Source organism: Diospyros lotus, chromosome 6 (genome assembly GCF_014633365.1).
Source record: "Diospyros lotus cultivar Yz01 chromosome 6, ASM1463336v1, whole genome shotgun sequence".
Taxonomy (NCBI): Eukaryota; Viridiplantae; Streptophyta; class Magnoliopsida; order Ericales; family Ebenaceae; genus Diospyros; species Diospyros lotus.
The window spans coordinates 11,877,936-11,888,606 of record NC_068343.1 but is presented as its reverse complement, the minus strand read 5'-3'; the positions used below and the strand labels follow the sequence as shown (position 1 = coordinate 11,888,606).

Here is a 10,671-nt window from a genome sequence, read left to right as displayed (position 1 = left end):
CATTTTCTAATGAACCCATGGGTTTCGACAACTAGAACATATCTCAATGGTTCCAAGTCCAATCAATTGATGATGGTTTTTTTTTTTTTTATCAATTTGTTTGTATTTTTTGAATTTTTATTTAATATTTTTTGTTAATTTTTAATTTAATTAACATTGTTTGTGGTGAAGGGGTGTCAAAAGTAAAAAATATAAACGACATTGATCTCTAAAACAATTTTGAGACCATACGAGTCTCCACGAAAATGGCACAAAGAAGAGGAGGTCCAGAAACAATTGACCTTCTAGACTAAATTAGGCATTACCTTGTTCAAGATCCAACTAAACTTGTATATATATGGTATCACATATGTCACATTACATTTTTTTTTTTTTTTTTTATGATACTTGAAAGGTTGAAAATTTATAACTAATCGTTCAATCTTTTCAATATTAGCGTCGCCAACAGCAAGCAGATTGCTTGGCCAAACAAACATAACAAATTAACTGGGTGTGCACAGGTACAATTTGCATATACAGAGAAAAATGCAAGCAGGAGACATGCAGAATCATGGTCTGCTCCTAGTAACAAGAAGCATGTGAAATAGCAAAACCATTGGTTTCCTTGCGATGCCATCCCCTTGTGTTTACTACTGCCAGGTTCACCCCAAATCCCAAAGCATCTGCTGCGTCGTGCCTCCATGCCCCGCAATGTGTCCCAAACCATTCTACCATTTCAGATTATTATTTATCAGAAACACAAAAAGACAATCTCCTTGTCGTCCTTCTGCCCCTATATTTCTGGACTCATCTAATTCACCAGTACACCCAGCTACATACAGTTCATTGAAACAAGACCATTCCCAGAAGAATATGACAGAAAGGCCAGCCAAAGCAACGGCGTTGCGCTTCCCATGGCCATAAGATTCAAGAAAGAATTAGATATTGCAGCTTGTTGCCCCAAATAATACCATTCTCAATTAAAATAAAGCACAAGAGATGCCCACAATGGCACCACATGCATTGCACCAGCACAAATGGAGGTCTTATAAGTAGAAGAGGAATCAGTCTTTCCCTTTCAAGCAAAACTTGCAACTTGAGTGATCTTCAGCTTTTGCAGAGGAAATAAAACATGGCAAAATCATCTGCTTTGCCACCACTTAGGTCCATCAGCTTGCCCTCCAGGCTGCCACCTACTTGTCTCAGAATTGAACAAGAGTTGGAGAAGCTGAGGAAGTGGGAAGTGTCACCAGTTTCTGAAGCCGGAACGATTCAGGTCGGTCTAGTTGGGCTTGCAGAGTTGTTCAATTGTGTTGATGAACTGATTCACTCTCCATCCACCCATCAAGCTCTGCTTGGCCACCAAGGTGGTGAAGCAATTGAAATGGCTCTGAATGAGTCTGTCACAATGCTGGACGCTAGCAGCACTGCAAAGGATGTGCTGCTGATGATGAGGGAGCATGTTCATGTTCTTCAATTAGCTTTGAGGAGAAAAGGTGCAGAATCAAGCATCCAAAGCTACCTTGGTGATTATATCAGTTTCAGGAAGAAGGTGGGGAAGGAGATTTCCAGGTCCATTAGGGCATTGAAGCAAGCTGAAAAGAAGATTGGCCTTTCTGCTATCTTATTCCAAGATCAACACCTCTCAGCAGTAGTGAAAATGCTGAGAGAAGTAACCAGTGTCAGCATCCGTGTTTTGAGATCTCTCACGCTGTTCCTCTCTAGCCCGGTGTTGAAGACTAAGATCGGCGGGTGTTCGATGATTTCCCGGGTTATTTCCATAGGATTTCTTCCTTCTGAGAAGGAGAAGAAGACTCTGAATGAAGTGGCCAGTGTTGATGCTGCAATTTGCAGCCTTCATCAGCAAGCCAAGAACAATGATCTTAAGTTTGAATTGCAGACGGTGCAGAGGAAGCTGGAGTCCATGGCTCTATGCATGGATGGGGTTGAAGTTGAAATGGAATGCATTTACAAGTGTCTAATTAAATACAGAGTCTCTCTGCTTAATGTCCTCAACTGAAAGTGAAAGATGAGAAACTTCTTGTACATTCATCTGGGCTTTCCATATTTTAGAGGATTTGCTCCCGAGTGCAATTTTGTTCACCCCCCAGTCCATAGACCTGCAAATGTCTCTGCACTCAAATGTATAATAATATTCCATAGATTTTATGTCATTCTAGCTCAGTGAGCTACTTCCGAATTCAACTCCAAGTAATTGTACAATGTTTTTGCCAAAAATTACATTTTCGGTTCCTGAATATCTGATATCTCTGCACGATATACATAATGTACAAACATAACTTCTAATATAAAATTAAATTGTTTACGTCCAAAAGGCACTGTTCTATGCAGTCCTGTAAAACAGACAAGGAACTTCTTGGATCACTGTGTTCTTTCTGTATCCTTTGAGAGTAAAAGAATAGCATTTCGAATAAGAGCCAAGGGGGGGGGGGGGGGGGGGGGGGGAAAGGAATAAGAGCCAACCAAAATATATAGAATAGATTTACATCTCCTCTAAAAATTGTTTAAACTTCATTTATTGGCAAGTTCTTTTAAAGAAAAATCTTTTGAGCTTTGCTAAAGATGAAGTCCAACGCACTCAAATATGAGCTAAAGATGCACTTTTAAAGATGAAGGAAGCATGAACAATTCATTAATTGTCAAGTTCCTGTGAACTTTGCTATCTAATCAAGCTGTTAGTTTTTATTTGTCCGAAAAAGAGTTTCACAGTGGTTGACAAAGAATTAATTTCATGGCCTGCAATACAATTCTCAAATATGAAAAACACATTTCTCAAAACATCATCATACTCAGCCTTCATTCATTGAGTCTCTCACCAAGTTTTTCTTAATTTTTCTCTTTTTTTTCATTAAATATTTTTTTTACGTCATCAACTCGCCACCTCACACAGTGTCTATTGATCTTGTTTTTACATGAACAAAGAAAAAATACTTAATCTCCTCGCTATTCAGTTAGAATACTTCATATCACAACATATATTCATAACCAGTCAATGAAAGAAAAAATACTTAATCTCAAATAGTTAGTACATTCTTCAAAGTTAATCTATCTTCTTATAGTCAGTTTAATTAGTATTGCATCTAGCAAGAAGCTAGTCTATGGTACCATATGAATTTAAACATCACGTCATATCACTATGACTGCAATTAAAGTGAAGAAGCATGCACAAAATAAGGCATTTCCAGTGCTACCAGGTGTGGGTTAGCAAGAAGTCTCCAGATTTTAGAGGAAAGAGTAGGAACGATTACCAACTCATAAGATGATAAGAACATTAGTGAAAAAGGTGAAGATATGTGTGATACTTCTGTTACTGGTAGTAGTCCTTTAGAAATGTACTGTTTGATACCCCATATCCATCCCTAAATTTTCGGTAAGCCGTACAGATCTAGATCTCAATGTCTCCAGCATCTTCCTTGATAAAATAGAATATAGTTGTGTTGTCATTTTGGAGAATCATGATTGTTCCACGCAAGACAACCCTGGCAGGCCGCGTCTCCTGAGGTGAGGCAGCTTCAATTTTATAGTAGTAAGCACGGCATAATGTGGCAGTAAAGCCCTACTGCAGGGGAGGCAAGAGGGAAGTGGCAACATAATTTTAGGACACCTCATACCCATTTCACTAGAATGCGTCCCATTAAAGAATAGCATATTACTCGATCATTGTTGGCAATGATGCAACATTTTAACCAAATTCAAAGGGAGACCACGCTGCCATCACATGCTCATCACATTGTTAATTTGAAGAGTCTGGCTCATCTTGTCTCCTTTCATGGGATATAAATAGAAAACCATGGAGCCTGTAGTTACCATGTTCATAAATTTGAGCCTCTTGTGAGTTGAACACAGCACAAATGGCAAGTTCCCCAAAACCCAAGAGTCGTTACCCCATCCGATCTATTAGTCTGCCTTGCAGATCACATCCTAGTACTGTTGAAATTGAGGAGGAGCTGAGCAAGTTCAAGAAATTGGAGGCATTAAGTACACCAACTGCAGAGAGAATCAGCAATAATAAACTCTCAGGACTTGAGGACCTGTGCAAGCGTGTGCAAGATCTTCTCAACTTGCCGTTGACCCAGAAAGCTATATTTTGCCATCAAAAGGAGAGTTGTGTGGATGACTTGCAGGATGGATTCATGAGCCTGTTGGATATTTGTGGCAGTGCAAGGGATCTCATCTCACAAATCAAGGAACATGGTAGAGATATTCAATCCTCCCTGAGAAGGAGAAAGGGTGCCTCCAGCATCCAAAGCGGCATCGCTAAATATACTTGCTTCAGAAAGAAAATCAAGAAGGATGCCAAGCAGTTGATTGCAGGCCTGAAGAAAATGGTCAACAGAGCTGGTCCCTTGGAGCAACTAGATCAACATGCCACCTTGGTTATTAGAGCACTAAGAGAGGTGGAGGTAGCGAGCATCTCTATCCTTCATTCACGTCTCCTGTTCTTGTGTGCCCCAACCTCAAAGCCAAAGTCAACAAGGCAATCACTAGTTTCAAGATTGCTGCAGAAAAGGGCAGTAGCGTGTGAGAACCAACTGGAGAACCGGAATGAGTTGCAAAGCTTAGATGTTGCGCTGCTTGCCTTGGGCAAAAGTGATTCAGGTGAAGGCGATAGAATCGAGGCGGCACAAAATATTCTCAAGTCTTTGGAGATTAGCATTGAAACCATTGACAATGGTCTGGAATGCTTGTTTAGGGCCTTGATTAAAGCAAGGGCCTCTCTTCTAAGCATAGTCTCCACTGCATTGTGATGATCTCTAACATATTTTCATCCCCAAATCCTGCAAACATCCAAGTTTTTGGAGGATATGTTTACAGATGTTCAACTTTGTATTCAGCAACCATGTACATGAACCAAAACATGTAAAATATACAAGGAGACATGACAAAATTTTGTCCTGGAAAAAATATCCCTCTTCTCTCTTAATTTCCTATTCCGTACAGAAGACAGGAGCGCCCTTCAATCCCTTATCTCTTCGATCATTGGACTAAAATTGATGCTGCGCTGTCTGGATTGCAAATTGATCACTCATTTAGATCAGAAAATCTTGATTACTATTCTTCAGTTCTACTTCAACCTTAGAAACGAAGTTGTTAAAGGATGCTTATTTGTACAGTTCTGAAAGTTGAATTATTTCAATTGACTTGTTGAGAATGTGATAACCAAGGGAAAACTGCAATTTTGAGTTATATTTTATGGCATTATATGGTCTCATAAGTTAAGAATGGAACTTCAAAATGTCCTTTTGGTTTCTCACACGAACAAGTTGAGCATCACCTACACTTTAAACCGTCATCATCCACATTGAAATTTTGCAAGTTTACTTGCATTTGATGAAAACTGAAGGATGACAGTACCGACTTGATATTTTGAGCTCTACATTGTTTTCTTTTTTTTTAAGCATTGGTAAGATAAATAACTTTTATCAAGAACATATTGAAATTACACTTCATTTCTCTTATGCTTCATAGTGATGTGTAAGTCTTGTACTTGCTTCTTGACTAGTAAATTGAATCAGCACTTGGTTTTGAAAGATTATGAAAATGAGGAATCACTTCTTCTAGTACATTTTGAATCGTCTGGAGTACGAGAATCTTAGTATATCGTAATCCTCTTTATTGGTATAATATATGTTTTTCAACAATGCTACTATAAAAGGTGAAAGAAGGTTTAAAATTAATCTTTGCTTCGTAATCATGAAAAGGACAAGTTTGAAAGAAATTACATTTCCAAAATGAACTAGAGATAGTCACCTCATGATAAGTCATAATAAGCAAAAAATAGTTTTCTGGATAAAAGGGATCTTAGATTAATACAATTATATTAAACTATATATGTTATAAGTTAAACTATTGAAAAATATTTGGACCTCTGAACTTACAATTTTGTTTTACCTTCCCCCTAACTGGCTGTTGAAAATTTGAAACATCTGCCAATCTCTATACAAAAAAAAGGAAAGAAATTGTTAGTTCAAGAATTGGGTGCTAAAAAATTGAGGTTATAAACAAAGATGCTTAAATAGTATGTCAATTTGTAAAAATGGCCACTTTTGTTCTCAAGATTTTGAATTTTTAGCTATGCAAGGATAACTCTTATAACTTCAGAAAATCCAAATGCAGCTGAGTCCAGATATTTTAACAATTATAAGTAAAATTATATCATTAGCAAATAGTTTCCCACGATTTATCAGCCAAAATGATTAAATAGACATACAAGAACAAGCCATTCGTGCAACACATTATACTAAGTATTCCACTTTCCTTCAGGACCGTGGCTTTTAGTTTAACCCTACAAAACCGGATCTTGATCTCCTGAGTGCTTTTATTTATATCACATGATTAAGGTTTAATGTTGTTGTTGATGATGACTAGAGGTTCGTAAAAAATGGGACAACCTTGACAGGCCAGCTCCGCAGAGGTGAGGCAGCTTCATTCTTATAGCAGCCGAAAAAGAGGGTAATGTTGCAAAAATAGAACAATGCAGGGTAGACAAGAAGAAAGTTTGATTCTCTTTCAATTGGTACAATAGCACATGTATATGGAGAATACAGATGATAACAAATTATTATATGATTGCTGGCCACAGGGGTGACAACATAACCTAATTTGAAGGAGAACCCATTTTGGCATCACATGATCATATGATCGTCATGGAGATTCCAGGTAATGTTGCTTATCATTTTTGTATGAATAGGCAAGCGTGGAACTTGTATTTACATCCAAAAATTTGAGCCGTTTGTGAGAAAAGAGAACACAATGGCTAGTTCTTCAAATTCCAATCATTATTGCCACACCCGGTCCTTTAGCCTGACTTGCAGATCACATCCTAGCATGATTGTAATGGAGAAGCAGTTGAACAAGGTAAAAACATGGGAGGCATCATCCCCACTAACTTAAGAGACGATCTGCACTGGTCTCTCAGAACTGGAGGACCTGTACAAGTGTACCGGTGAACTTCTCAATCTGTCTCCACCAGAACGGGAAATGGATCAACGAGTCATTGGATGTATCCGACAAGCTTCTTGACATTTGCTGCATTACAAGAGATCTGATGTCACAAATTAAGGAACATTCTATAGATATCCAATCAGCTCTCCCAAGAAGAAAAGAAGATTTGAACATCAAAAGCAGCACTGTTAAATACTTCACCTTCAGAAGAAGATGGAGAAGGAAACAAAGTTGATTGCGGCAGTGAAGGAAATGGATAACAAGATTGGAGCCTCACCATTCACAGAACAAGATCACCCCGTCTCCTCGGTGATTAGAGCTCTTAGAGAAAGCAGTGCAATTAGCATCCCTGTCTAACGTGCCCTTCTCTTGTTCTTGTCTGCACCAGTTCCTAGGCCAAAGTCCAGAAGATGGTCTGTGGCTTCCAAGTTCTTTCACAAAGGTAGAGTAGCTTCTGAAGATCAGCAGCAGAATATGAATTGATTGGGAAAGTGTTGAGTAGTGCTCCAAAATCGTGGACGTGGTTTCATTTTTTTTAGGATTTAATTATTGATTTTCTGTTAAGATTCATTGAATTAGTGGTCCATTATCTTTAGTTATTTACTTAAAATTAGGACTGATTGTTACTCTGTAAGTGTATATAATAGGTTGTTGTTTTTGCTTTCAATGGATAGAGATTGAAACAAGGCCTACCTGCAGGGACCCACTTCCCCTATTTTTTAATTTCCAACAAAATCTTGGTACCAGGGCACTTTGAGTGAGAGTCAAACACGTTAAGTCCTTCAGCCTTTTTTATTTCCTCACTCAAACAAAAAACCACCCAGGGACGGTCATAACTTGGCAAAGCGTACAGCACAAAAAAACAAAAACAGGGCAGTAAACAGAGTGTTGGTGGCAAGCAACGGAGCAAACTCATCATCGCAACAGCCCCTCATTCCAATCTTCAAAGGGGAAAAGTACCACCTCTGGAGTCTCAAAATGAAGACCATGTTCAAGTCTCAGGAGCTATGGGACTTGGTGGAAAAAGGGTTTGTAGATCCAAATCCGGCACAGCCTAACCAACAGTTGTGGGACACTTGGAAGAAAGATGCAAAGGCCTTGTTTCTTATTCAATCGGCATTGGATGATGATCTCTTCTCCCGAATCGCATCAGCTAGCACCTCCAATCAGGCGTGGGAGATTCTGAAAAAGGAATATTTGGGTGACAAAAAGGTAATTGCAGTAAAACTACAAACCTTTCGTCGTGATTTTGAAACGCTAGCTATGAAAGAGAAAGAATCTGTGCAAGCATTTCTGTCCCGTGTGTCTAGAATTGTTAATCAGATGAAGTCTTATGGAGAAAATATTAGTTATGAGACTGTTGTCAGCAAGGTTTCTAGGAGTTTAACCTCAAAATTTGATCATGTTGTAGCTGCGATTGAAGAATCTAAGGACTTGACAACTTATACTTTTGATGAATTAATGGGTTCTTTGTTAGCCCATGAGGGTAGGCTTAACAGGTCCCAGGAAAAGGTTGAGGAGAAGGCTTTTCAGGTGAAGGGGGAGTCTCCGTACAAGGGAAAGTCAGAAAATTCAAGAGGCCGCGGATAGAGCAGAGGTGGCTTTCGTGGTCGAGGCCGTGGTAGAGGTAAAGGAAGAGGCCAATCTGGTGATCAACGCCAGCATAAAAGTAACATTCTGACTTGTTTTTCAAGAAGTAAACCCAACTCATGTGACTGTAATTATCGATAAACAGCAAAAAATATCTACTCCCACCAAAGGATTCAACAGACATTGGACCACAAACATCAGCATGAATTAATTCAAGACAAGTAGAAGCCCTCCAAGACTTGTTTATAGGAAATGTGTTTCTACTCTGTTTCCCATATACACACCCTTCCCAAAAGTCAAGTGCATCAATTTTTGGCAACCCAACAACCATATTTTTCTGACTCAACAATTTCAGCCCATTCACATTCAAATGCCCATAACGCAAATGCCATATTTTTGCATCACTAGCTCTAGTAATCAAGGCACACTTTTTCACATCAGAAACTTCTAAAGGAAACATTCTATTTTGTGCCCAACAGAAAGTGTGGATTTTGCTTTGGAGATCCTGCACAGATGTGGTTCAAGTGATGGTGATAACCTTCAGATTGCACAAGCTAGTCTGGAGCATTTGGAGGCTAGCATTGGATCCATTGAGAATGGCTTGAAGTGTTCGTTTAGGCACTTGATCAAAGCAAGGGCGTCTCTTCTGAACTTGGTATCCAAATAAAAACACAGTTCCTCTTGAAACCTGCGTAGGCATCCAAGTTTTACAGGATATGCTTACGGTTCCAGTTTTGTGATCAATATCCATGTGCAAACTTTTCATGTATAGAAGAAAATGATATAGAAACCTTCTTTTATCATGCAAAATATGACCTCTCTTATCTTCTTTTCATTATGCATATATTTTGCAGAAGTAACATGCTTAGTTAAAGAAACTAATCCAACCTCGCAAGAAGAAAATTGAAATTACGCCATATCTCAAGGTGGAACTAGGTTTCATGGATATTATCAGGGAGAGAACATGTTAACTGTACGTTTGATGATAATACAATAATCAATTATCTATTTAGCAATTAACTCCTCCACTGTCAGGTTGCAAACCTCGAGGGGAACATTGTGGTTAATGTGTTCATGCCCACACTTGTACAAATAAATATCTGCATTTTTTTGTCTTACTACCACATGGATGGATCCACTTGTTTCTCATAATCAATTGTGGATATGGTTCTTAATTCTCTGCATCGCATCCCCTGAACGTTGCCTTTGTACAATTTTCCGTCCGTTGTCAAAGTTTGTCCTCTCCAGTCTCCATACAGCTTTGGAGGCACCATGCATTTCCTTCTTAATTGTAACTGACAAATTGATAATTGTAGAAGCCTCGTACAATGAGGACGTCCCTATAGATACCTACAGATGTGAAAGCCAAAAGGTACAAGTTCTCCAATATTCTATTGGTATTGCAAAACACACAACCTTCGAACCTGCATAGGCATCTCTTCTGAACTTAGTATCTCAATAAAAACACAGTTCCTCCTGAAACCTGCATAGGCATCCAAGTTTTACAGGATATGCATATGGATTCCAATGTTGTGATCAACACCTACGTAAGAATTTTTCATGTGTAGAGGAAAATGATAATGAAACCTTTTTCATCTAGCAAAATATGGCCTCTCTATCTTCTTGTTAATTAAAGTCATTACGCATATCTTTTGCAGAAGCAGTATATGTTAACGAAGCAAATCCAACCCCTATAGAAGGAGATGGAAGATACAGTACATTGCTGTTTTACAAGACGCCCTTACATATTTTTTTATCAAAACGCATGCAAAATTAATTAAATGTTCTCTATTATATATACACAAAAATATTATATTATACACATTGAGTAATATAATGTTTATTCGATACAGGCAAAATCAGATGGGGGAGTGGGCCTCAACCACATGTCAAGACATTTGAAAAACATTTTTATATATACTTGGATCGACGCAAGAAACTAATAAAATGGGATTCAATTTTCTCTCTGATGAATCAATTGAAAAATTGCATCCCCCATTTCAGTTGGGATCATCTCAAATTCAAGATCTAAGTTGGTTGTCACCAAGGATCCTTCCTGTTTCGAGTTGAAGTCGTAAAAAGAGAGTAATTCATTTTCTGAGAATGCATATCAGTAGAGCAGCGCCATGAAATAAT

General features: G+C 38.4%; 3 protein-coding genes across 7 annotated transcripts; all 3 read left to right on the top strand.

Annotated features, from left to right (window-relative positions):
• Positions 1 to 1,353: 1,353 nt before the first annotated feature.
• On the top strand, positions 1,354 to 2,109 carry LOC127803261 (uncharacterized). Its single transcript, XM_052339362.1, has one exon. The coding sequence runs from the start codon at positions 1,364 to 1,366 to the stop codon at positions 1,997 to 1,999; it is 636 nt and encodes a 211-aa protein (XP_052195322.1). The 5' UTR covers positions 1,354 to 1,363; the 3' UTR covers positions 2,000 to 2,109.
• Positions 2,110 to 3,851: 1,742 nt separating this feature from the next.
• LOC127804328 (uncharacterized) lies at positions 3,852 to 4,748 on the top strand. The gene has a single exon (XM_052341186.1). It carries the CDS (start codon positions 3,852 to 3,854, stop codon positions 4,746 to 4,748), a length of 897 nt encoding a protein of 298 aa, XP_052197146.1.
• A 2,993-nt stretch (positions 4,749 to 7,741) lies between these two features.
• On the top strand, positions 7,742 to 10,247 carry LOC127803240 (uncharacterized). 5 transcript variants are annotated; one of them, XM_052339334.1, is made up of 2 exons: positions 7,742 to 8,157; positions 10,194 to 10,247. In XM_052339334.1, exons 1-2 carry the CDS (start codon positions 7,924 to 7,926, stop codon positions 10,230 to 10,232), a joined length of 273 nt encoding a protein of 90 aa, XP_052195294.1. In that variant the 5' UTR covers positions 7,742 to 7,923; the 3' UTR covers positions 10,233 to 10,247. The 5 variants fall into 5 exon arrangements, 4 of the variants coding, with proteins under 4 accessions (XP_052195294.1, XP_052195291.1, XP_052195290.1 ...); XM_052339331.1 differs by lacking the exon at positions 10,194 to 10,247 and adding an exon at positions 9,015 to 10,146; XR_008023472.1 differs by lacking the exon at positions 10,194 to 10,247 and adding an exon at positions 9,015 to 10,121 and having other exon boundaries at positions 7,744 to 8,614.
• The last annotated feature ends 424 nt before the right edge of the window (positions 10,248 to 10,671 follow it).